The sequence below is a fragment of the Phacochoerus africanus genome, chromosome 8 (genome assembly GCF_016906955.1).
Source record: "Phacochoerus africanus isolate WHEZ1 chromosome 8, ROS_Pafr_v1, whole genome shotgun sequence".
In the NCBI taxonomy this organism is placed as follows: Eukaryota; Metazoa; Chordata; class Mammalia; order Artiodactyla; family Suidae; genus Phacochoerus; species Phacochoerus africanus.
Window position 1 is genome coordinate 107,974,281 of NC_062551.1, and position 27,347 is coordinate 108,001,627.

At 42.4% G+C, this 27,347-nt stretch overlaps 1 protein-coding gene across 2 annotated transcripts in view; it reads right to left on the reverse strand.

The window, feature by feature from the left end:
- Positions 1-9,452: 9,452 nt before the first annotated feature.
- Positions 9,453-27,347, reverse strand: part of ANKRD29 (ankyrin repeat domain 29) — a 56,407-nt gene continuing 38,512 nt past the window's right edge. Inside the window, exons 7-10 of one of the 2 annotated variants that reach the window (XM_047793933.1) lie at positions 27,220-27,318; positions 25,317-25,412; positions 22,107-22,205; positions 9,453-10,529 (exon numbers count right to left, since the gene is read on the reverse strand). In XM_047793933.1, the coding sequence (XP_047649889.1) occupies positions 10,446-10,529; positions 22,107-22,205; positions 25,317-25,412; positions 27,220-27,318 (378 nt within the window). In that variant the 3' untranslated portion in view covers positions 9,453-10,445. The remainder of the gene's footprint in view (positions 10,530-22,106; positions 22,206-25,316; positions 25,413-27,219; positions 27,319-27,347) is intronic. The other variant, XM_047793934.1, reaches the window with a different exon arrangement.

The following is a 27,347-nucleotide window of genomic DNA, read 5'->3' on the forward strand; positions in this document are numbered from 1 at the left end:
AATTGAGTTAGGACCACGATGCAGCTGATGTTCTCATTCCTACTCTACAAAGTGGCTGATTCAGTCACTAACTTGCCTCCCGACCTCCCCTGCCTGCTCTGAAAAGTCCACGTAACTGGCTGGGTACTGAAACTATAGGAATCTCCTCTGGACCATCAGCCTTAGATCTTCCATGATGACCTCCTAGCCTCATGCACTGCTTGCTCTCAGGCTCTTAGTGCTCTCCCTGATGATCAAGTATCCGGCTTCCTGCAGAGGTACTGAAAATATTGTTACTGAGGAGTTTCCTTGTGACTCAGCAGGTTAAGGATCCGGCATTGTCACTGCATGGGCTAGGGTCCCTTCTGTGGCATGGTTTCCATTCCTGGCCCCAGGGGCCGCCAAAAAGAAAAAAAAAAAAATGCTATTACTGAACCATTGGCAGCAGCACCACCTGGGGATCTGTTAGAAATTCAAGTTATGGGCTCCACCCTGGATGCTCTGAATCAGAAACTCTAGGGAGTGAAGTCAGTTCTTTGTGGTTTAACCAGCCCTCCTGAGTGAAGGAAACTTCAAAGCACCATATGAGATATTTCTGGGATGGGCAGAAATTTTGATACTGGACAAATTATGTCCACTATTCTCCAAAATAGTAACAAAAAGATTTTTTAGACATATTTTTTTTCTGCTTCTGTTTTTTGTACAGCTTCAACAGTACCCAAAAGCCTAGCATATATTTGAAAAATAAATGATCATATATTTAAAAGATTTTTTTGTTGTTGATAAAGTAATCCATGCTTACAAATTACTTTGAATAGTAATAGTAGAAACTTTGAAAAATACACAAAAGTTTATAATTTACAAAAAAATATCATTTATGATCCTCCATTATGGATAATCATAGTGGTGCATTTTCTCCCTCTCTGAAAATTGTTTTAAGGTGTGTAAAGAAAAAAAAGTTGCTCATAATCTACTTCTACAAGGATTAAGCCATTAGCCACTGCAGTTGCTACTGTACAAACCCTGAAGGGAATTCAGGATGGAAAAAAAGACAAAGCTTTCTGTGCATAAGATATACTGGCCACTAGGTAGTTAAGATGCATATCTAAGGAAAATTTCCAAAGACTCCAGATTCTTTCATCTTCCCAAACTTAGAAAAGTAATACAATCATTAACTTGAGATGTCTGTTCTTTGTGATTAGTGGTAATTTTTTTATGCCTGACAACATATTTTTACCTATCGAAAAAATTTCACATACACCCTGGCTCTTCCATTATTTCTTCAGAAGAGTTCCTCAAATCTCTCAGAGGCTGCCTCTTGGACTATGGTCCTCAGTAAGTTCCCCAAATAAAACTTAACTTGTTTTTACATTGTGCATTTGTATTTCATTTGACATGTTGTTCAGATTCTAAGAGACTTTTTAAGTAATGCTCTATTCCACTTTCACTGTAAACACCATTCAGCAATGATTGCATAAAAATAAAGGACAAAAAACGAAAGGGTCTATGAAATTATGAGATGATGCATCTTTATAAATTTGCAGAAACAGCCTCCAGAAAACTTCTATGCATTTGAAAACACGTATGTGAATATAATTCATGGGCTTTTTAAACAAGCGGGAACATATGGTGGTATACGGTTTGCAGCTTGCTTTTTTACATTTAGCAATATGCTTTTCCACCTCCCTACCTTTACTAGCTTTATGGGATTCCATTGTAACTGATATTTCTTTCTTTCTTTGTTTTTTGCTTTTTAGGGCCGAAATAGTGGCATGTGGAGGTTCCCAGGCTAGGGGTCAAATCTGAGCTACAGCTGCCACCCTACACCACAGCCACAGCCAAGTGGGATCTGACCTGAGTCTGTGACCTACACCACCGCTCAAGGCAACGCCAGAAACTTAACCCACTGAGTGAGGCTAGGGATCAAACCTGCAACCTCATGGTTCCTAGTGGGATTCGTTTCCACTGCACCATGATGGGAACTCCTATATGACATCTCTGAAGCCAGCAATGTAGGCTTAGTCTCAGAGCAGTGCCCAAGTTAGTGAAGTAGAGTTCATCAACCAAAAAGTATTTCAAAATAACTCCAGCCTCAAATGCATTTCTACATGTGAAGGGGTTGTCTGTCTCCAGTAACATTACATACATTCACCTTTCATTTTCTTATACTTCCTCAATGCCTGAGTTGGTCTGGATTCCACAAAGCTTTGCATCTTTCTGTGCCCTCTGCTTTCTTCCAGATACTGCATGAGAAAATTCTAAAAGCTATTGAACATTTTCCTTAGGGAGAGAGATGAGAACATGGACCCAAAACAATTTTTTTTTAACCTAGCAAATGGAAGAAGAAGGCTAGAAATAATCTGTTAATAGTTTTCAATCCATTACATATTTTATTTAATCAGTCTCCTGTTGGATGTTTGGTTTGTTACTTTTGTTACCGGAAACAATGTAATGGACATTCCTGCACCTAAATCTTTACTAACATCTACAGATGGAGCTGTTGCAAAAATTGTATACTGCTGAATCAGGAAGTATTTACTTTAGTTTTGATTATTACCAAATTGCCCTCCAAAGAGATTGCAGTTTATATCTTTGCTAACAGCACGTGGAAATACCTGATTCTATCTCCTTGCCAACACTTATCTTTGCCATTCTGATAGGTGAAGAATGACATCTGTGATTTTAATTATTTTATTTCTTATTTTAAAAAATACTATGATGCTTTAATTTGTGTTTCATTAATTATGAGAGCCAGAATTTTTCATCCATCTATAAGTGATTTTATTTCTTTCTGTGTTCATTTTCTATCAGTTTTTTTATATTGATTTATTTAAGCTATTTATTAAGAAAATTAACCTGAGAGTTCCCGTTGTGGTTCAGCGGATTACAAACCTGACTAGTATCCATGAGGACGTGGGTTTGATCCCTGGCCTCAGTGGGTTAAGGGACCAAATTGCCGTGAGCTGTGGTGTAGGTCACAGATGAATATCTGGGATCCAGTGTTGCTGTGGCAGTGGTATAGCCCAGCAGCTTCAGCTCCAATTTAATCTCTAGCCTGGAACATCCATAGGCCGCAGGTGCAGACCTTAAAAGCCAAAAAAAGAAAGAAAAAGAAAATTAACCTGTTGGTTTAGCATATGCATTGCAGATGCTTTTACTCATTTACTAGTTTAAAGTGTTTAAAAAATTGGTTTCTTTTAGAGCTTCAATGATTTCATGAAGATAATTATTCATCTGGAATGGTTTTGCTGTAAGGATCCATCTCCCCACCTTCCCCCAGAGCCTCAGCCATCAGATGGACAGCTGCTCTTCATAAAGTTGTCACTTGTTATTATGTTGCCAAACCAATGACAATTGCTTGTTTTCATCTCACTTGCTCTCTTAGTGGTGTTCAACACAGATGATCATACCGGAAGTTCATAAAACATGTTCTTTAGCCTTTGTTCTCCTGGGTTACCTCACTGGCTAAGCATCTATTGCATCTCATCTTCTAGACTAGCGATGTGATTTGAGCAGTATATTCATGTTCATAAAATTTTATTACAACAAAATAACTTTGATTTCTTCTAATATGGAAGTTTTTGTTTGTTTTTCTGCTGCTGACTTGGAACAGTTCAAGTAGGCAGTGATTCAAATGGGCAAAGAAAAAAGACTGCCTAACCACGGCACCAATAACAAGCTTACCTAGATTCTAACTTGAAGGCTGAGATTCTGTAATAGGAAATGAAGATCAAACTGAGCCTCTGGGGCACTGGGATGCAGCTGACTTCATCTGGTGCTAAGTGAGGTCCTTCCTGGTGGCCCCAGCACTTCTTCACCTTGCTTCCTTTTCTCCCCCCACTTTCTCCCTCTTTTTTTTTTTTTTTTTGCCTTTTCTAGGGCCTTTCCCTTGGCACATGGAGGGTCCCAGGCTAGGGGTCTAATCAGAGCTGTTGCCACAGGCCTACACCACAGCCACAGCAATGCTGGATCCTTACCCCACTGAGCAAGGCCAGGGATCAAACCTGCAACCTCATGGTTCCTTGTCGGATTCGTTAACCACTGCGACACAACGGAAACTCCACTTTCCCCCTCTTACGTTAGCTCAGGCTGCCATAACAAATACCACAAACTGGGTTGCTTAAATGACAGGAATTTATATCCCACGGTTCAGGCATCAGATCCGAGTCACAGTTGCAACCCATGCTGCAGCTGTGGCAAGGCCAGATCCTTTAACCCACTGTGCCAAGAGGGGGATTGAACCTGAGTCATACTGCTACAGGGAAGCCTCGGATCCTGTTGTGCCACAGGAGGAACTCCATCCAAGTCAGCTGGGTTTCTGGAGAGGCCCCATTTCCTGGCTTGCAGACCGCTGCCTTCTCACTTTGCTCACATGGTCTTTTTTGGTGCGAATGTGTGGAGGGAGAGAGATCCTCTTGGTATAGTCACCAGTCCTGCCTGATTAAGGCCTCACCCTTAAGGCCTTGTTCAACCTTAATTACCTCCTAAAAGCTCTAGCTCTAAAATAGGTACTCTGGGAGTTCCCGGTGTGGCTCAGTGGTAAGAATCCCACCAGTATCCATGAGGATGTGGGTTCCATCCCTGCCTTGCTCAGTGGGTTAAGGATCTGGTGTTGCTATGAGCTGTGCTGTAGGTTGCAGATGAGGCTCAGATCCTGTGTTGCTGCGGCTGTGGAGTAGGCCGGCAACTGTAGCTCTGATTGGACTCTTAGCCTGGGAACCTCCATATGCCGCAACTGCAGCCCTAAAAAGCAATAAAAATAAAAGTAAAAAAGAAAGGGTACTTTGGGGGTTAGGGCTTCAACATATGAATTTGGGGGCAGGGGGACACAATTCAGTCCATTGTACCCCCCCACCCCCACCCCCTGCACTGTGACCTCACTTAAAAGAGCTTACAGCTACAACTCATGACTTTAGTGTCAGTGGTTTATGAGGGTTCAGGAAAGGGGTACTGTTGGTCAGACTTTTGGTAAAGCATTATTCACCATACTCAGGGTATTCTGAATTGGTGATTAATCCAGTCATGGGTCGCAGTATATCTTCCACTTATATAGGATGCAGTTAGTATGGGGATAACTTGAAACTTGGCCTTTGGGGTTTTGCATTGGTATTCCCTAATCTGGAGGATTCAGATACATAACACAGGTTCCTTCTGTTAGGTCTGTAGAGGAAGGAAGGTGCAAGGCCACGGTGGTCAAGCAAGAGGGATTTATCACAGCATCAGAGGGGGACGGACTGAGCTCGAGATGACACCAGCCACAGCTGTGAGGAGGTTGCTAGGCTTATAAAGGATCTGTGGCAGGAATCCATGGCTGGAGTTCCTGGCCAGAACTTGTGGCAGGAATAATGAAGAGGGAGGGGTGAAGGTCAAGAGGGGTGGTGAGGGTCGAGTTCCATGATAGAGGGCAGTTAATCCTTGTGGTGTTTAATCTATGCAGGCAGTTGTTTTCCGCAGGCTGTTGTTTCTTGCTGCCCAACTTGAGCATCCACATTCCAGGTGCAGACCTTGTGTCAGCCAGACCGGTGTCCGAAGCAGGTCTCCAAGGTGAAGAGCCACAATCAGAGGCGGGGTCGGAGATCTGCGTCCATCCTCCTAGGAACCTATTGCCTTCATCTGGGGTGGCTTGGGGGTCTAATCTTTCCTAAAACAGGAAGTCCAGTGCTTAGAAAGGGAAGACTCTATTTCTAAGGCTATTCTTAAAAGTCCAACTGCGAGAAATGGGAACAATAACAGCATTTCCCTCATTAAAAATTAGAAGGTTAGGAGTTCCTGTTGTGGCTCTGTGGATTAAAAACTCGAAAAGTATCCATGGGGATTTGGGTTTCATCCCCAGGCTTGTTAGGGATTAAGCATCCAGCATTAAGGATCCCGTGTTGCCGTGAGCTGTGGTGTAGGCTGAAGATGCGGCTCAGATCTGGTGTTGCTGTGGCTGTGGCTGGCAGCTGCAGCTCTGATTCGACCCCTAGTCTGGGAACCTCCTTATGTCCCTGGTTGGGCCCTAAAAAGATAAAAAAAAAAAAAAAAGAACTGTACGAAAGGGATGTTTTCCAAAGGTAGAAAGGCGGTGGGACAAGGAAATCTGAAACAAAAGAAAAAAGGTTTTTTCAGGCAAGGTCACCTTCCTTTAAGGGAAAGGTGGGGATCTATCATGCAATTTACCTCATAGGAACTAATCTGGTAATTCCAGATTGACTGGTTAAAGTTCACACTACTGGGAATTTTGGAATTAAAGTGCTGGCATTGAAATTAAATCTTGGTTTGCTGTCCTGGGAGGGTAGGTGACTCAATTTGGGGCACGTTCTTGCCTTTTTTTTTTTTTTTTAAACACTCTCAAAGCCTCCTCAGCTGCAAGATGAGGTTGATAATGGTGCCTGTTCCATAGGATTGTTATCAGGGGTAAATGAGAAAATGCATATGGGAGTTTCCATTGTGGCTGAGCAGGTTAAGAACCCAACACGGTTTTTGCTCAGTGGGTTAAGGATCTGGCATTGCCACAAGCTACACGGTGGGTTGGAGATGCAGCTTGGATCTGGTGTTGCTGTGGCTGTGGTGTAGGCCTGTTGCTCTAATTCCACCCCTAGCCCAAGAACTTCTGTATGCTGCAGGTGCAGCCATAAAAAAAAAGGAAAAAATAAAATACATAAAAACTGTATGAGATTATCTACGTAAAGTGCTTAGCACATTACGATCCTTTAACAAATGTTAGATGCTCTTCTATTGTTAGTATTAATAATCTGTGGACTCCACCTGGTCACAACCTGTGAGGCTCAGCCAGTTCTAGCATAATAAACTATTTTATTATGAAATCAGGACCTTAGTTTCTCACCCTTATAATCCACAGTGCAGGCCCACCCCAAGATGCAGGCATCTCCATCAGATAGCCTGATGTTTGGTGGGTGCTCTTTTCCTCCAACGAGGTGTCCCAGTGCGGGGGAGGTGATGATGAGACAGCTTTTTTTGTGGTTGCAGAGGGTGGATGGAGCAGCGGAGGACCCCAGAAAGGCACCAATTTCTCCAGATTCCAAATGTTACTGTTGCAGATACTTGTTTCCTAAAAATAAGTGCAAAATCATTAGTTATTTCAGAATTAAAGCCCACTGCAAAGGACCAAAGAGCCAGGAGTGTCATAGAAATTAAGATGTTCACACACACGATCAGTGAGGTGGTGGATACAGTAATTAATTAGATGGAGAGAATCCTTACACAATGTCTACAATTATCAAATCACCAAGATATTTAATTAAAAGTTTCTATTTTCAGTACCTTTCTTGACTATCCCAGGAATTTTTTGGGGGCCACACCCATGGCATGTGGAAGTTCCCCAGCCAGGGACTGAACCCATGCCACAGGTGTGGCAATGCCAGATCCTTAACCTGCTGTGCCACAAGGGAATATTGTAAATATTGCATCCCAGGAATGTTTGTTTGAATAAAAGAAACTTTTGGGATTATTACAAAAGTTCTTCACAGTAGAAATAATGAAATTATAGGTTCATAAAGCTTAAAAATCCTATTTAGGATTTGAAGTATCAATATATTCATCAACAGAGCTAAATTCAATGCTCTTAAAAAATCACACAAAAATAACTTCTGGTACAAACAGGAAAAAGCAGCTAAGGCGAACTGGGTAGTATATTAACTTTTATTTTGAATTATAACATGGAATTTGTCATCAAACAGTTGGATGTAATGAAAAACCTTGAGGTTCAATTAAGCAAATGATTTGCATAGGGATTACTTCTAAATCTTTTTTTTTTAAGATAGATGTGTATTTATTTATTTATTTATTTATTTATTTTTATTTTCCCACTGTACAGCAAGGGAGTCAGGTTATCCTTACATGTATACATTACAATTACATTTTTCCCTCAGCCTTTCTTCTGTTGCAACAGGAGTATCTAGACAAAGTTCTCAATGCTATTCAGCAGGATCTCCTTGTAAATCTACCTCTAAATCTTAAGATGCAGAGCTCATTGAATTGTGGCTTAGAGTAGCATAAAATAAGAATTATCTACCTGTGTGCAAAATAAATGCAGTTTAAATAACAGAATTTTTTTTCAGTCTTTGGTGGTTGACTAATCATCTTCCCTGTTATGGATAACATTATAATCTCATCCTAATCCTTTCTAGATCACATGTGATCCTTCTAATCTAGAGAAATCTCTTACCTACAGTTAAAGCTTCCATTAAATATCGTTAAAGCTACTGAATTCATTTTTATGTCCCTCCTATTGATCAAGAACATTATCCACTTAAAAGGATCTAACAAATAGGCCAACAGGCTTCCGGGAAAAACATTAAGTTTGTGATCTCATCCCATGTTGTCTTTTGGAACTTTGTTATCAGGATCCATTACCCTCTTTTGATTTGTATCAGTGATGAGCAACCATTTTTTTGTTGGGGAAAAAATAAAGCGTTTTGGGTCACATTGTTTACCTCTTCAAAATGAACACAGCTTTATGAAATTCCTGTGAAAGAAGATGTGTATTTGTACAACTTTGCTGAATAAAGAAAGCCAATGAGGAAACTGGCACTGCTTTTTAACTACTAAAATATTTATATCCAGGTGTTTTAGCAATACAGAGAGAGCTTTCTAATTTGTATCCCCAAATTAGACTGCAGGCTGGTTGCCTGGCTGGTCACATTGTAGGCCTCTCAGGTGGCTCTGTGGGTTGCTCATTAGTGGCTTTGCTTGTGATATTGATTAAAATAAGGTGACTTTGGTTGATTGATTGTTTTACTGATTAGAACAAACTTTAAGAGAATATCTTCTTCTTTTTTTTTTGTCTTTTGTCTTTGTTGTTGTTGTTGTTGCTATTTCTTGGGCCGCTCCCGCGGCATATGGAGGTTCCCAGGCTAGGGGTTGAATCGGAGCTGTAGCCACCGGCCTACGCCAGAGCCACAGCAACGTGGGATCCGAGCCGCATCTGCAACCTACACCACAGCTCACGGCAACGCCGGATCCTTAACCCACTGAGCAAGGGCAGGGATCGAACCTGCAACCTCATGGTTCCTAGTCGGATTCGTTAACCACTGCGCCATGACAGGAACTCCGAGAATATCTTCTAATTTCAAAATTATAATTCATCATTTACTGATTTAATGTCTTAAGTACCACTACTAGTTGGTTAAAAAAATATATATATATATATTTTTTTGGGCGGGGGGGAGATTCCCTCCATCTTAACATCTTTTCACATAGGACAATGGCTGGAAACCAGAGCAGAACATGAACGAGAAAACTAAATATGTGTGTAAATAACAGAAATACTATCAGTGTTTATCATGGTAGATTACAGAAAGAAGATTTAACTTTTGTGTGTGCAATGAGGCACTGACTGAGGCATTTAGACACCACTGATTGTAAAGTGCATTGAATGTAAATTCTGAACCCCTCCAAAGGAATAATTAAATAAAACCAAGGTTTCTTTCTTGGAATCAATCAGCTCAAGAACATGCATAGATGAACACTTATTAAATATTAGTAACAGTCTTTTATTACTTATACTCCTGCAATAGTAACAGCAACATATTGTACTTGCATATATCTCATTTCATCCAGGACCGCAAAGTCACTGTATCAAGCCATGTGGTGTTGGAAGTTCAAGATTCCACAGCATATTAAGTCTACTTAGTGATGGCACATGAAACAGACTCCCAACAAGAGACCCAAAAGAACAGTTCAAAGAGACAAGACCTCAATTCTCCTGGTTTGTAATTTTCTGAATTTTCACATTTGCCACCTGTATCCTACCATACTTACAACATCAACTCCAAGTAAAAATGATGTTTCCATGTTAGGAATACGATGAGGACCAATTCACACATGAACAATTGGTCTTTTTTTATAGTTCAACAGTCCATCTTTGAAAAGCATATGGCAGAAGGTCAGAAGTGGCTTTTTTTAATAACATAACTTTACACATTATTGATCCATAATCAATGGCTGGGACCCTCGGGTAGAAGGAAAAATTTTACATTGGGATGACATACATATTTACATAAACCATGATGGTGCTGTATCTTTGAGCACACCTACATTTAACACAAAAGCAAAAGTGCATCAATTTCCTGAAGGTCAGACTTCCAGTCTTTTTAAAGGAACAAAGGTTTCTGTTTCCTTGCTTAAAACTTCCTAGAGGCTTTAGCTCTATCTTAAGAGTTTAAGTGAAAGACTCAAGTTGATGTTGTTTAAAATGGGTTTCTGTAGAATCCATGAATGTGCCAGGCCCCATTGGAGGGGGGCTATAGGCAGTGTGAGAAGCCCACTTCATGAGGGGAAGGGATCCCCTGAGGTGCTCTGCTCTTAGCTCAAGGCACAGAACACAGCTCTTCTTGGTCAGGGACCCAGGTTGGGCATTCTGGGCATTTTCTTTCTTATAGGAATTTCCAACACTATTTGAAAAGCAATGTCTTTTTGGACAATAGGATTAAGGTTTCTATCTTTCGGTCAAATATGGAACTAAGTTAGCTCTTCCTGTGTCCTTCTTTACTTCGGAGGAGACGCAATATACGTTCATTTTTGGTTAGTTCTGCCGGAAGTTCATTGGCCTGAAAGAAGATAAGATAGGCGTTAGTGAATTCCCACAGTAGTGTGGTTTCGGGGACTCCAAAGAGAAGCCGCTGATCCACACTTGCTCAACCACTGGTGAAAACCCCCAGTGGACCTAGTCTTTTGCATCAAGGCATTAAAGGTTTTCTTTAAATGTATTTAAATGTAAATAACAACTGTTACTTTCCTTTGGCCACGCCCACAGGATGTGGAAGTTCCCGACCAGGGATAAAACCCAAGCCACAGCAGTGACAACACTGGATCCTTAAACCCAAGGAGCCAACAGGGACCTCCTCACCTGTTACTTTCTTATCTCACTGTTAGAGTTATTTTTCTATCTAGCCATATCCCTTACTAGACTGTAGTCACCAGAAGGCGAGGGTCCTTGTCTTACTAATCACTGTATCCTAATTTCCAGCACAATGCCTGGTTTATCTAGGGTGTACTCAATAAATGGATTTGACAACTTAATTAGTTTATTATATCAGGCAGTATGTTCTTTAGAGACTTGAGACTTAGATTTTGATGGGAAGGTAAGAGTTAGGAAACATCCAGGGCAAATAAGATGTGGGACCTAAATGTCCATCAACAGGTGAATGGAGAAAGATGTGATACACACACACACACACACACACACACACACACACACACACACACAGAGCAATACTATTCAGCCATAAAAAAGAATAAAATTGGAGGGCCCATCGTGGCACAGTAGAAACGAATCCAACAAGGAACCATGAGGCTGTGGGTTCGATCCCTGGCCTCGCTCAGTGGGTTAAAGAGCCAGTGTTGCCATGAATTGTGGCATAGGTTGCAGATATGGCTCAGATCTGGTGTTGCTGTGGCTGTGGTGTAGGCCGGCAGCTGTAGCTCAATTAGACCCCTAGCCTGGGAACCTCCATATGCCTGGGGTGAAGCCCTAAAAAGACCCCCCCCCCCCAAAAAAAAGAAATAATGCCATTTGCAGCAACATGGATGGACCCGGAGGTTACCATATTAAGTCATTATCATATTAAATCACATAGAGAAGTAGAAAAAAACAAATACATGAAATTACTTATTCGTGGAATCTAAAAAAAAAGATACAAATGAGTTTAATTACAAAACAGAAACAGATTCACAGACGTAGAAAACAAATTTATGGTTACCAAAGGGGATAGCAGGGTAGGGGGATAAATTAGGAGTTTGAGATTAACATACACACACTACTATATATAAAATAAACAAGGACATATCGGATAGCACAAGGAACTCTACTAAATATCTTGTAAGAACCTATAATGGAAAAGAATCTGAAAAATAATATATATGTATATACATACACACACACACATATATATACATATAACTAAATCTCTTCTCTGTACACTTGAAACAAAACTTTGTAAATTAATTACACCTAAAAAAAATATATGGGGAAGAGCAGCTTCAGGGGTCCCCACTCCCCACCTGAACCAGACTCACTTCATGTCCTTTCTCTTCACAGTGCTGCTGAGACACATTCTTTAAGCATTTATTTTGTGAATCACTATCTTAAGAAATAGGAGGTCCCATTTTGGCTCACTGGTAATGAATCTGACTAGTATCCATGAGGATGTTGGTTTGACCCCTGGCCCTGCTCAGTGAGTTAAGGATCTTGCGTTGACGTGAGCTTCGGTTTAGGTCAGACTTGGCTCGGATCTGGTGTTGCTGTGGCTGTGGTGTAGGCCAGCAGCTACAGCTCCGATTCGACCCCTAGCCTGGGAACTTCCATATGCTGCAGGTATGGCCCTAAAAAGAAAAAGAAAAAAAAAGAAATAGATGTTACAGGACAATGGTTCCCAAACTTTTTGGCCTCAGGACCTTTGCACAACCCTTAAAAATTATTGAGGACCCCCCAAAACTTTTGCTTCTAACTTATTAGAAACGAAAACTGAAAAAAATTAAGTATATTTATTAATTCATTAAAATAATTCATGACAGCTTAACATACATAATGTATTTATGAAAAAGGAGTAAAATTTCAAAAACAAAAAGGTTAGAAGAGTAGCACTGTCAACAGTTTTGCATATTTCTTTACAGCGTAGCTTAATAGAAGACAATTGGATTCTCCTATCTGCTTCTGCATCTAATCTACTGTGATATCTAATTTATCAAGTATAGGGAGAAAATTAAGCTTCGCACAGACAAGACAGGTAACTGGAAAATGGAGGAATTTTTTTTTTTTTTTAGAAATCTTATCTTTTATTATTTTATTTATTTATTTTTTGTCTTTTTAGCTATTTCTTGGGCCGCTCCCACGGCATATGGAGATTCCCAAGCTAGGGGTTGAATCGGAGCTGTAGCCACCGGCCTACGCCACAGCCACAGCAACGTGGGATCCGAGCCGTGTCTGCAACCTACACCACAGCTCACGGCAACGCCGGATCGTTAACCCACTGAGCAAGGGCAGGGACCGAACCCGCAACCTCATGGTTCCTAGTCGGATTCGTTAACCACTGCGCCACCACGGGAACTCCTGGGGGAATATTTTTAACAGCCTTTTCATTTTTATTTATTTTTATCTTTTTAGGACCACACCTGTGGCATATGGAAGTTCCCAGGCTAGGGGTCTAATCAGAGCTGTAGCCGCTGACCTACGCCACAGCCATAGCTGAGCCGCATCTGCGACCTACACCACAGCTCATGGCAGTGCTGGACCCTTAACCCACTAAGTGAGGCCAGGGATCGAACCTGCATTCATGGATCCTAGTCTGGTTCATTACCGCTGAGCCACAACAGGGACTCCTAACAGCTTTTTTACATCATAGTAGGTATTCTCCTTTGATGCTACACCAGTACAGGACAAGAGGTAGTTTTTCCTTTCTTTTCTTTTAAATGATTTTTATTTTTTCCATCATAGCTGGTTTATAGTGTTCTGTCAGTTTTCCACTGTACAGCAAGATGATCCAGTCACACATACATATACACATTCTTTTTCTCACATTATCATGCTCCATCATAAGTGACTAGACATAGTTCCCAGTGTTATATGGCAGGATCTCATTGCTTATCCGTTTGAAAGGCAATAGTTCGCATCTATTAACCCCAAATTCCAGTCCATCCCAGTCCCTCTCTCTCCCCCATGGCAACCACAAGTCTGTCCTCCAAGTCCATGAGTTTCCTTTCCTTGGAAAGGTTCATTTGTGCCATGATCAGATTCCAGATATAAGGGATATCATATGGTATTTGCCTTTCTCTGACTTACTTCACTCAGGATGAGAGTCTCTAGTTCCATCCATGTTGCTGCAAATGGTATTATTTTGTTCTCTGTATGGCTGAGTAGTATTCCATTGTGTATATATACCACGTCTTCTTAATCCATTCATCTGTCAATGGATATTTAGATTGTTTCCATGTCTTGGCTATTGTGAATAGTGCTGCAATGAACATATGGGGGCATGTGTCTTTTTCAAGGAAAGTTTTGTCCAGATATATGCCTAAGAGTGGGATTGCTGGGTCATATGGTAGTTCCATATTTAGTTTTCTAAGGTACCTCCATACTGTTTTCCATAGTGGTTCTACCAATTTACATTCCCACTGACAGTATAGGAGGGCTCCTTTTTCTCCACACCATCTCTAGCATTTGTTATTTGTGGACTTATTAATGAGGGCCATTCTGACTGCTGTGAAGTGGTACCTCATAGTAGTTTTGATTTGTATTTCTCTAATAATCAGTGATGTTGAGCATTTCTTCATGTGCTTGTTGGCCATCTGTATATCTTCTTTGGAGAAATGTCTATTCAGGTCTTTTGCCCATTTTTTCATTGGCTTGTTGGTTTTTTTGCTGTTGAGTTGTATAAGTTGTTTGCATATTTGAGAGATTACGCCCTTGTCAGTTGCATCACTTGAAACTATTTTCTCCCATTCTGTAAGTCGTCTTTTTGGTTTTTTTTTTTATGGTTTCCTTTGCTGTGCAAAAGCTTGTCAGTTTGATTAGGTTTCACTGGCTTATTTTTGCTTTTATTTCTGCGGCCTTGGGAGACTGACCTGAGAAAACATTTGTAAGGTTGATGTCAGAGGATGTTTTGCCTATGTGATCTTCTAGGAGTTTGACGGTGTCTTGTCTTATGTTTAAGTCTTTTAAGCCATTTTGAGTTTATTTGTGTGCATGGAGTGAGGGTGTGTTCCAGTTTCATTGATTTACACGCGGCTGTCCAGTTTTCTCAGCACCACTTACTGAAAAGACTGTCTTCTTCCCATTTTATATTCTTGCCTCCTTTGTCAAAGTTTACTTGACCATAGGAGTCTGGGTTTATTTCTGGGTTCTCTATTCTGTTCCATTGGTCTGTATGTCTGTTTTGGTACCAGTACCACACTGTCTTGATGTCTGTGGCTTTATAATATTGCCTGAAGTCTGGGAGAGTTATACTTCCTGCTTGGTTTTTGTTCCTCAGGATTGCTTTGGCAATTCTGGATCTTTTGTGGTTTGAAATAAATTTTTGGATTGTTTGTTCCAGTTCTGTGAAAAATGTCATGGGTAATTTGATAGGGATTGCACTGAATTTGTAGATTGCTTTGGGTAGTATGATCTTTTTGTTTTGTTTTGTTTTGTTTGTTTTTTAGGGCTGCACCTATGGCATATGGAGGTTCTCAGGCCAGGGGTCCAATCAGAGCTGTTGTTGCCGGCCTATGCCACAGCCACAGCAAAGCCAGATCTGAGCTGCGTCTGCGACCTACACCTCAGCTCATGGCAATGCCAGATCTTTAACCCACTGAGCAAGGCCAGGGATTGAACCCACAACCTCATGGCTCCTAGTTGGATTTGTTTCCACTGCACCACAAGGGGAACTCCTGGCCATTTTTATAATATTAACTTTTCCAACCCAGGAGCATGAAATATCTTTCCATTTCTTCGAATCCCCTTTAATTTCCTTGAATTTAATTTTCTTTGAATCCTCTTTAATTTCCTCAGCATATAAGTCTTTCACTTCCTTGGTCAGGTTTATTTCCAGGGGTATTTAATTTTTTGTGGTGCAATTTTAAAAGGTACTGTATTTTTGTATTCCTTTTCTAATATTTCATTGTTAGTATACAGAAATGCAACTGATTTCTGAACATTAATCTTACATCCTGCTACTTTGCTGAATTAGTTGATCAGTTCAAGCAGTTTTTGGGTTGAGTCCTTACAGTTTTTCTCTATATAGTATCATGTCATCTGCATACAGTGACAATTTTACCTCTTCTCTTACAATTTGGATACCTTTTATTTCTTTTGTTTGTCTGATTACTATGGCTAGGACTTCCAATACTATGTTGAATAAAAGTGGTGAGAGTGGGCATCCTTATCTTGTTCCAGATTTTAGTGGGAAGGCTCGACTTTTCTCCACTGAGTATTATATTTGCTGTGGGTTTGTCACAAATGGCTTTTCTTATGTTAAGGTATATTCCCTCCATACCCGCTTTGGTAAGAGTTTTTATCATGAATGGATATTGTTCTTTGTCAAGTGCTTTTTCTGCATCTATCTAGATGATCATGCGGTTTTTGACTTTTCTTTTTGTTAATGTGGTGTATGACATTGATTGATTTGCATATGTTGAACCATTCTTGTGAACCTGGGATGAATCCCACTTGGTTGTGGTATATGATGTATATGTTGTTGGATCTGGTGGCTATAGACAAGTGGTAGTTTCTTAAAGATTAACTGCCATGTGGAATTCGAAACCACATCAGTGAATTTTTGTACTATGTGTTGCACTAAAATCATAGGTCTATCTATTTGCAGGTAGATTTTTTTTTAAATTTATGCATGCTTTGTGACATCATGTACTGGCCATTTGGAAAATATTAGTTCATTGAGCTATGCATACCTTCCAAATCTTCACACATTTCATTATATAACCCCCTCAAACTCACATTCATTAATATTACCACTGATTCATCAGAAAAGCTGTAAGTACTGGGAAGCTGTTAGGGTCATTGTGATACAAGTCATCCTTTCAAGTAAAAGCGGAGTTCCATGAAAAAAAAACCAGCTAGCTCCCTTTGCAATTCAAACAACCACACATGTGCTTCTCCTTGAGATAACTGTGCACTCTAGTCTACAGCAGAAGTGCATGATGAGGGAATTCCCGTCATGGCTCAGGGGTTAACGAATCCGACTAGGAACCATGAGGTTGCGGGTTCGATCCCTGCCCTTGCTCAGTGGGTTAATGATCCGGCGTTGCCGTGAGCTGTGGTGTAGGTTGCAGACGCAGCTCGGATCCTGTGTTGCTATGGCTCTGGTATAGGCCAGCAGCTGTAGCTTGGATTCCACCCCTAGCCTGGGAACCTCCATATGCCGAAGGAGCAGCCCCAGAAAACGCGCAAAAAGACAAAAAAAAAAGTGCATGATGAAACTTCATATTATGTCACACAGGATATTAAAAAGACATATAGCAAGGGTTGTGGTTTCATAAAATTAAAGTTGTTTACTGCTTCATCAAAGACATTCTTAGGTAAAATTGGCATTTTTTTTTTCTTTTTGGTTGCACCCTTAGCCATGTGGATGCTCCCAGGGCCAGGGATTGAACCCATGCCACAGCTTTGACGCAAGCTGGCAATGCTAGATCCTTAACCCACTGTGCCCCCAAGGGAACTCCAAAATTGGTATTTTTGAAAAATAATAAAAGAACTTAACAGAGGTTTGTAAAATCGTTTGCCTGTACACTTTATGCCCCTGATGTGACATGTACTAAAGTGACAACAGTTTCATCCGACATTGTTTTTGCATCATTACAGCAAATGTCAGCACAGTGGAAAGGGCAAATAATGTCTCTGTATTGTTAAGAATATTGTTTAATCATAAAAAAATGAAAAGACAACTTACAGAGTGGGAGAAAATATATGCAAACAATGCAACCAAGGGCTTAATCTCCAGAATATTTAACAACTTACACGAATCAACAAAAAAAACAAACCACCCAATTGAAAAATGGGCAAAAAACCTAAATAGACACTTCTCCAAAGAAAACATACAGATGGCCAATAGGCACATTAAAAGATGCTCAACCTGGCTAGAACTAGAGGAATGGAAGTTAAAACCACAATGAGGTTAAAACCACACTGATCAGAATGGCCATCATTAATAAGTCTACAAATAACAAAAGCTGGAGAGGGTGTGGAAAAAAGGGAACTCTTCTACACTGTTGGTGGGAATGTAAATTGGTACAACCACTATGGAAAACATTACTGTGGTTCCTCAGGAACCTAAAAATAGATTTACTGTATGATCCAGCAATCCCACTCCTGGGCATATATCTGGACAAAATTATAATTCAAAAAGATACCTATACCCCTACACTCATAGCAGCACTGTTCACAACAGCCAAAACATGGAAATAACCTAAATGCCCAATGGATAAAAAAGATGTGATACATATACACAATGGAATACTATTCAGCCATAAAAAAGAATGAAATAATGCTGTCTGCAATAATATGGATTCGACTAGAGATTCTCACACTAAGTGAAGTCAGAAGGAGATACCACTTATGCAGAATCTAAAATGTGGCACAAATGAACCTATCTACAAGACAGAAACAGATCCAAGGACAAGGAGAACAGACTTGTGGTTGCCAAGGGGGAGAGAGAGGGAATGGGGTGGACTGGGAGTTTGGTGTTAGCAGATGCAAATTATTACATTTAGAATGGATAGACAATGGGGTCCTGCTGTACAGCATGAGAACTGTATCCAATCTCCTGGGACAGAACACGATGGAAAACAATATAAAAAAAAGAATGTATGTATATGTATGACTGAGTCACTTTGCTGTATAGCAGAAATTGGCGTAATATTGTAAATCAACTGCAATTAAAAAATATATTGTTTTGATGTATTCTAACCCCTGAAAGCGTTTTGAGGACCTCCCAGGAATTTACAGATCACACTTTGAGAACAGTTGTCATAGATGCAAAAGAATGTTCTTGGGAATTCAGGGAGGCAATTAAAGGGTAGAAAAGCAATGCAAGTTGGGGAGAAGACGTGGTGTAGTTTTTTCTCTTTCTTACAGCCAAGCCTGGAGCCCTACCTCTTTTTTTCTGAAAAATCCGATCCTGTGTGAAGCTCCCACAGTGTCCACCTTCTAGGCTGGATCCTGCTCCCTGCCCCCCACCGCTCACTGGGACCTCAGTTGTTGGGAATTATGAGCTTGCCACAGTAGCCTGTGGTGCTGCATGTCCTGTCACTGCACCTCTGCCCAAAGGATCTTTGATGTTGGCACTGGACCTACCCAGATTGTAGTTGCTTTGCCACGCTGCTTTAGACCAGAGGTCCCTCTGTGGGGTCAAATTCTACCATCTGCTTGGTTGCTGCTGGAGCAGACATTGTACAGGCCTGATGCTGGGCAAACTGCTCCAGGAGAATGGACCTGAGTGCTACCCAGTCTCAGAGTACACTCGGGAAGAACCAACTGCTTTGCATCAGTTATTGGTCCTTGGTGAGCAGGCTGGCAGGTAGCCAGAGGATGCTATACAATCAGGAAAAGGAACAGATCTAGGAAGCTGAACCCCTGTCTGTAAGCTTGTGGACACCATTTATGTGACAGCAAGCATGTGACCATCTCCTCGAATGTCCATATCCTTTACCATTAAAATAAGCGTTAAAGGAGTTCCTGTCATGACTCAGCAGAAACAAATATGACTAGTATCCATGAGAACCCATGTTCGATCCCCAGCCTTGCTCAGTGGGTTAAGGATCCAGCGTTGCCATTAGCTGTGGTGTAGGTCATAGACGAGGCTCGGGTTCCACCTTGCTGTGGCTGTGGTGTAGGCCAGCAGCTGCAGCTCCATTGTGACCCCTAGCCTAGGAATCTCCATATGCTGTGGGTGGGGTCCTAAAAAGACAAAAAAAAAAAAAAAAGTGTTATACTCTTAAATTGTGTTGTCAAGTTTTGGGCAATCACTGTTCTATGTGTCATCCACATAGTTTTAAAAGACCTGGTCATTCCTCCTCTCTCCCAGGTGGTTCCTCACTGAATTCTCAGATTGCTGAGGTTGGGCTGTTTAAGATGGCTCATGCCCAGACTAGTCCCTAAAGGCCATCTTATTCATTATGGATCAGGACCCTAGGTCCACATTCAAGACACAGAGCATCAAGCCACTCTGTGTCCCCCCTGCTCCTGGGAGAGGAAATGTTCTGAGTCTTCCATTGGGAATATGAGGAACACAGGACCCCTGCAACCACGGGGAAGGCTACAGTGTGGGAGAGGCTGTTGGGGCCACTGGTTACCCTCCCTTCTAACATCTTCCTCAAAGCCCCAGAGCAGAAGTCCTAGATCCCTTAGAGCAGAAGGGTGCTTTGGTGCTAGCTGAGAAGTCACTCTCAATAGCATTCTAGGATTCTTTGTCCGCCCCCCCAACCTTTCTTTTTGGTTTTTAGGGCCGCATCTGCGGCATATGGAAGTTCCAGGGGAGGGGTCAAATCGGAGCTGCAGCTGCTGGCCTACACCACAGCCACAGTAGCGCCAAATCCGAGCCACATCTGCGATCTACTTCGCAGCTCACAGCAGTGCGGAATCCTTAATCCACTGAGGGAGGCCAGGGTTGGAACCCTCATCCTCATGGATACTAGGAGGGTTCATGATTGTTGAGCCACAAAGGGAACTCCCATTCTTTACTTGCTGATGACAGCTCTTGTCACACTGTATTGCAAACTGCTTAGTTTCCCTTATTCCCCAGTAAACTCTGAGCCCATGAAAGCAGACACTATGCGAATCTCTTTCATCATTATCTCCCCATAGACAAGGTACATCACACAGTGCATGGTATGTAGTTGGCGCTCAATAGAGGTGTGTCGGATGAGTGAGTGAAGGTCAAGAATACCTCTTTAAGGGTCCCAAGGGGCTGCTGGAATCCCAGTACCCCTGCCTCTGGAGCTGCCTTTGAAGAGTTTGGCTTCTACAGGATGCCTGGTGGGCAGATGGGAGGTGTCCTGTCAGCTACTCCCTGCTCTCCAGGGGCTTCTGTGGGATGCAACTCCAACAGGAGCAGCCCACTTATATACTCAAGTAGCTCTTAGGGAGGGTCTAAAGGCCAGCATGTTGGTTACTGGAAATTCCCCATGAGCATTACTGCTGAGATTCCAGGACATACACAAAGAATGTATTTTTCAGGTTCTATATAAAGGTACTAAACGTTTCCTCCTTGCCTTAATTCAGTACCGGATGGCTCGGCAATGAAGATTGATCTCTTTAGGACGTCTGTGTTGAATGTGCAAAGATAAGAGAGCAATTGTGATTTCAGCAGGCTTATTGCAGCCAGGCCAGGCGGTGGAAAACAAATCCATGTATCTCAGGAAGAGATAAGCAGAAATATTATCTTTAAGTTCAATGATAGGAAGAGGGGAAGTAATAATTCCACATGCTAAGTGGAATCAGAAAAAGAGACTCTTGGCATGTTGTTTAATTCCACTTCTTCTTCTTCTTTTTTTTAATGGCCAAACCCACAGCATATGGAAGTCCCTGGGCCGGGGATTGATCCAAGCCACAGTTGGGACCTACACCAGATCCTCTAACTCACTGTGCTGGGCCGGGGATTGAACCCTTATCTCCACAGGGACCTGGGCCACTGCAGTGGGATTCTTCATCCACTGTGCCACAGCGGGAACTCCTAATTGCATCTCTTAATGGTTTCTTTTCAAAGGATCATGAAATGCTATATGTTTTTGGTTTTATTATTAATAAAATCTAACACAGTAATAGATGCTTATAAAAACTCAAACAGGGAGTTCCTTAGTGGCCTAGTGGTTAAGGATTTGGCATTGTCACTGCTGTGGCTCAGGTCACTGCTGTAACGTGGGTTCGATTCCTGGCCTGGGAACTTCTGCATGCCACTGGCACAGCCAACACCCCCTGCCAAAACCTCTCAAACAGTATATAAGTATAAAATGAAAATTGCTTTTCATATTCTTCCCTATTAATAAGCACCCACCCCGCTTCCTTCTGCAAAAGTTAGTAGTTTAGTGTGTTTTCTCCTGGGCCACTCTGCCGCCCCCCCCCGTCCCTGCATTTGTCTGCTTATGCAGATGTCGAGGGGGAGGGAATACAACACAATCATTTTTTTCCTGTGGTTACTGGGCATCCTCCCACTTCTAAGTTTGGCTTTATGGAAACCTAAGAAGAATTCTGAGCTGTGAAAACATATAGATTGGTTTTGGAACAGTGGGGCAAAGTCCTGTTAACAACATAAGAGCAGTATCTTCCCCACACTGTCACCAAAGAGCACAGGCAATTCTCTACCATGAGTAACTCAAAGGACAGAGGTTGCTGGTAAAACTCCTGGAACTCTGACACTTACTACACTTCTCTGATGACAGGACACTCATACACCTACTCCTCCCCTGCCCCATTGTTACCTGAAAATCATGGATGATATGGGGATTTTAATATAATCCTCTGGGTCCAAATGCACGGCTCACTTGTAACCTACCAATGACAGCATTTTATGCCCTTCCTGTGCCCAAATGTGAAGGTATTGACTGAGGCCAGAGAAAGATGTTGTCTTGGCTTTGGAAGACGCTGCCTGATGTCTCTGCACAGGCGCCTGATGGTGGGAGAAAGATGACTAAGACAGTACCTTGTTTCTCAGCGCTGGGTCCGCCCCTGCTTCCAGGAGCAGCGCAACTGTCTTAATGTTCCCGCTGAGCACTGCCGCGTGGAGCGCCGAGGTCCCATTCTAGGAGAAAATGACATTGTGGGTCGGGGGGAGAAAGAGCTCCCGGGAATCAGCACTCAGCTTGGCTTTCTTCATGGACCAGCCTGAGTGATGCACCTGTAATGCTGGAGCCTTGCTCATCCTTATCCTCCCTTTCAAAGTCATGTCAGCACCCAATAGAGTGTCCTCAAGGACATTGCAGTTAGTCAGTATAAATACTGCCAACATCCTTTTGCAAGTGAAATAAGAGATCTGCCCAGTGTGCACATGACTTCATGCTCACGTGGTTTGTTGTTGCAGATGCATTAGAACTTGCTGTGGGCAAAATAACAGTGCTATATGTCAAACCTGTCTTTTTTCCCTTAGAGTCTTTGTGCTTTTGGGGAGCACACTCCCTGCAAGGCTGGAGGCTCAGCCAGCTCACCTCCTGGAGAGCCCTCAGCCCAGCTGCACCCGCTCTGCCCACGCGGGTGGGCAGGATAGTTACAGGGCTTAAGAGTAAGAGTTGGTGAGGTGAGGACCACCCCACCCCCAGCTCCGAGTTGGAGCATTTCTAGGTAAAGAAGGGCCTAGGGGTAGGTGGCTGACATTTTATGAAATTTTCTGTAAATATTTATTGAAATAAAGGAAGCAGCTGCATGCAGTTGGATTTTGGAAGGGGAGGAGAGATGATAACAAACCTAATAAAAGAAAGATGGGCAGGAGTTTCTTTGTGGCATAGCTGGGTTAAAGATCTGGCATTGTCACTGCAGCAGCTTGGGTCCTTGTTGTGTTGTGGGTTTGAGCCCTGGCCTGGGAACTTCCACATGTTGTGGGCAAGGCCAAAACACACACGCGTGCACACACACACACACACACACACACACACTCTGAAATAACAACAACAAAAAAGGGTAGTCATAAGCCATCTGTTCTGGAAGGTACATATGTCTATGAATAGTACCTAAGTGCAAGCTTAGTTTTCAAATTAACTACTTCATATATGTATATATATATATATATATATATATATATATATATATATATGACACTTTCTGATTTTTTTAGGCAAGTGAAACATACCCGGAGAAAAATCCAGAAAAGTAGCAGTTTTCCATGTTTGCCATGTGTGGCAATACACTATCTGGTAATGGTTCACTTATCTAAATCCTAACCAACCTATCAACTTTGCCTAAGTGCAATATGGCTAACAATAAAAAAAAAAGAGCCAAAAAAGAGCTGTTAGAAACAAGACTAGATACTGGAATGTCCATTACTTTTCTTTTTTCTTCTTTTTCAGCCACACTCGAGATGTATGGCAATCCAGAGCCAGGGATTAAATCTGAGCCACAGCTGCAAACTCTATCACAGCTTCAGCAACACACTCAAGATGTATGGCAATTCCTGAGCCAGGGATTAAATCCTTAACCCACAGCGCCAGGCCAGGGATCAAACCTGCATATCTACAGAGACAAGCTGGATCATTAACCTATTGCACTGCAGTGGGAACTCCTGAAAAGTCCATTTGTGAAGCTCATTTCTTTTATTCACAGAGAATTTACGTTCATAGACTGTTTATTCTTTCTTTCCAAACAATATTTAAAAAGTACAGATTTCTCACTTCCAAGATTAGAATTAGCTCACTGAGGCAGGAAGGGCCAGGACACCCACCACAGCAGCTCTGTCCCAGCTGACAGCTACAATGGAGCGTAAACACATAAAAATTAGACACAAGGCATCCAAAAGGTTTCTGGGGTCACTTAAGGGCAAGGAGACTATTTCTTTTTATTTTTTGTCTTTGGTCCTTTTATGGCCACGCCTGCAGCATATGGAGGTTCCCAGACTGGGGGGTCTAATCAGAACTACAGCTGCCGGCGTACTCCACAGCCACAGCAATGCCAGTTCTTTAACCCACTGAGTGAGGCCAGGGATTGAATCTGCAACCTCATGGTTCCTAGTTGGATTCGTTTCTGCTGCACCACAACGGGAACTCCAAGAGCAAGGAGACGTTAGACATGTCAGTAAACCTCAAAAGTACCTAAACTGCTGTCCCAAGTTTAGAACAGGCTGGGTGTCCTTTATTTAACAAAACAAGAGAGTGTACACCAGGAGTCAGGAGTCAGCAAACTACAGGCCTCAGGCCAAATCAAGCCCACCTCCCATCACCTATTTTTCTACATCTTGACAAGCTCAGAATTTAAGAAGTTAAAAGACTATTTTGTAATGTGAAAATATGACATTTCAGAAACACAATATCCATCAAGTTTTTGTTTGTTTTTGTCTCTTTAGGGCTGCACCCTCGGCAGATGGAAGTTCCTGGGCTAGGGGTCGAATCAGGGCTGCAGCTGCCGGCCTACGCCACAGCTCACGGCAACACTGGATCCCTAACCCAGGAGCAAGGCCAGGGATCGAACCCGCATCCTCATGGATACTACTCAGATTCATTAGTGCTGAGTCATGTTTTACTGGATGCAGCCACACTTTTTGTTGTCCTATTTTCTATGGCTGTTTTCTTTCTAAAACAGCTGAGTGGAGCAGTTCCAACATACACTGTACGGCTCACAAAGCCTAAAATATTTGGTACCTGGTCCTTTATTGAAAAAGATTGTCAATCTCTGGTAGATATTCTTGTTTATAAATATTTTTATCCAAAATGATTACAACTTAAGAGTTTCAGGGCTCCGTATGACACATTTGCTGAGGTGTCCAGATGTTTGAGGCTTATTTTATTCCATATAAGGTAACAGTGTGGACCTTTGCTCCAGATAACAAAGAGAAGCAATGGGAGTACCCGTCCCTCATGTAGCATGGCACATAAATCATGTCTTTCATGACTTGTGGAGGATTTCACAAATCTTCCAATGATGGATCAATATGGTTGACTTTCCAATTTAGTAATTTTATTACTACATTCTAATTTTTTTTTTTCCCTAGAAAACTAGGTACCTATAGACTTTGGCTCACTTCTTTTATTACCTTCTGATTTCTACCAGTGCCAGGCAACCTCCAACATTAAGAAGTTGCAGGTATGTTCTCTCAATTCAGCTAATCATGCAAATGATACCCAGATTCTACTCTAGTCCTCAAGCACCAGTGTCTTAGTTTCTAACCTCTCTCTTTTGGAGATGGGTAAAATTTCTCCATAGGTCTTACCTTCAAAATACCGAGGGTAGGTGAGAATTTCAGCAGCTCCTCTATAACTTTATTATACCCTTTGTTGGCTGCCTTCAATAATGCTGTTGTACCATCCTTTACAGGGGGAGGAAAAGAAAAGTTGCTTATCAACACAGGTGTGTATTGGCTAAGGATGAAGTATTCATTGAGAACCAGGAATACGTTTGTCAGAAAGAAGCAAAATGTGTAAACTAATTCACAGACCTGCAACGTCTCTCAATCTAAGAGCATTTTAGAGCATATTAACCAGTTAATGCTGCATGAAAGAATCCCAGACAAAATATGGGACTTCTTACATCACCTTAGAATCCTGCCACTTGGGAATTCATGGTCCTCTAGTGCCTTAGGATACTGGGTAAGGAACAGGAGAAATTCCAACAGGATATTTTTTGGACCTTGACGGACTAAAGAGGCACTCTCTGCAGTTCACAACTTAGAAATAAATTGTCGAAAGTTTTTTTTTGTTCTCTTTTTAGGGCAGCACCCATGGCACTTGGAAGTTCCCGGCTAGGAGTCGAATTGTAGCTGTAGTTGCTGGCCTACACCACACCAACGCAGGATCCAAGCCGCACCTGGGACCTACACCACAGCTCACAGCAATGCTGGATCCTTAATCCACTGAACGAGGCCAGGGATCGAACCCCCGTCCTTATGGATACTAGTTGGGTTCGTTACCGTTGAACCACAACAGGAACTCCTGAACTGCTTTTTTTTTGGCCGTGCCCCCAGCATGTGGAAGTTCCTTGGGCCAGGGTCTGAACTCACGCCCAGCAGTGACTGGACCTGCTGCAGTGACAATGCAGGATCCTTAACCCGCTGCACCACAAAGGAACCCCTGGACTGTTTTTTAATGATTTAAATAATTGTTGAGCTGTATCTACTGTTTTAAAATTTTTAATGTCCTTTTCTTTTGCCTTCCCTTGTATACACCCTTGGTCTTGTCTTCCCTAGGTGCCTGTTTGACTGTGGTGGTGCTGGGGTGAGGGTAGGGAGGGGACAGATTGAAAAGAAGACAAAGACAAGTTCAAATTAATATTCAACTCCTGTCATCCTTTTCTGGCCTGAGAAGAGATCTTCCAGTTTCCCCTTCTGCTTTAATACATCCACTGCTGAATTTGGAGGATTTTGCTGGCAGGATCCTCCTGCAGCAAAGGAAACACCCAGGATCCTCCTGCAGCAAAGGAAACATCCAGCTAAAGGTTTAGCTGGAATCAGGATGAAGAGGAGAACAAAGGATTTTTCTTTTCTGACTTCAGAGGTTGTGGGAAGAAACCGAAAGAGTGAGAAAGAGGGCAGCGAAGCAGTCTGATTAGTGGTATGTGTGTCTTCCGGTTTCCTCTTTCTGGGCTCAGACTTGGAAGGGGGGTGGGGGTCACATAGGCAAGGGTAATATTAAGGGTGAAAAGGCCAGATACTGTTAAAAAAAATGGCAGAGTGAGGTGACTCCAACTGAGGCTAAGCAAAGGTCAGTGGGGGATGTGGACACCCCAAACCACAGATCCCGCGTGCCAGCTGCACTGCTGCCCAGAGGCTAGCAGGAGGCACAGCGCCAGGCGGACCAGCAGCCGCTGCGGACACACCCATAAGGTCAGCCTAGGCTGGGTCTCCTATCTCCCCAGTCCTCCAAGGTCATCTCTGGTGGAGGAGGATCTCCTAGGAATTCAACATTTCCCCCTAGACTGAACAGCACTTGCTAGGTTTCAACTGATTCAGACCTTTCCCCTGTTTTCCTGCTAAAAGGCGGGTGGAGGTTGGGAGCAAACCCTGGTGAGCTAAAGAGATAATAAAGCAGCATGTTCTCAGCAGAGTTCAACCTGGAGGTCAAGGCTTCCATGGAAGGCGCCACCACCCGAGCCCGCAGGCAGCTGTCCCCCGCACTCACGTTCCGGGCGGCGTCGCGGTCGGCTCCACGCAGCAGCATCACGCGCACCACCTCGCTGTGGCCCATCTGCGACGCAATCCACAGTGGCGCCGTCCCATCCTGCGGGCAGAGGGCACAGCGAGCATGGA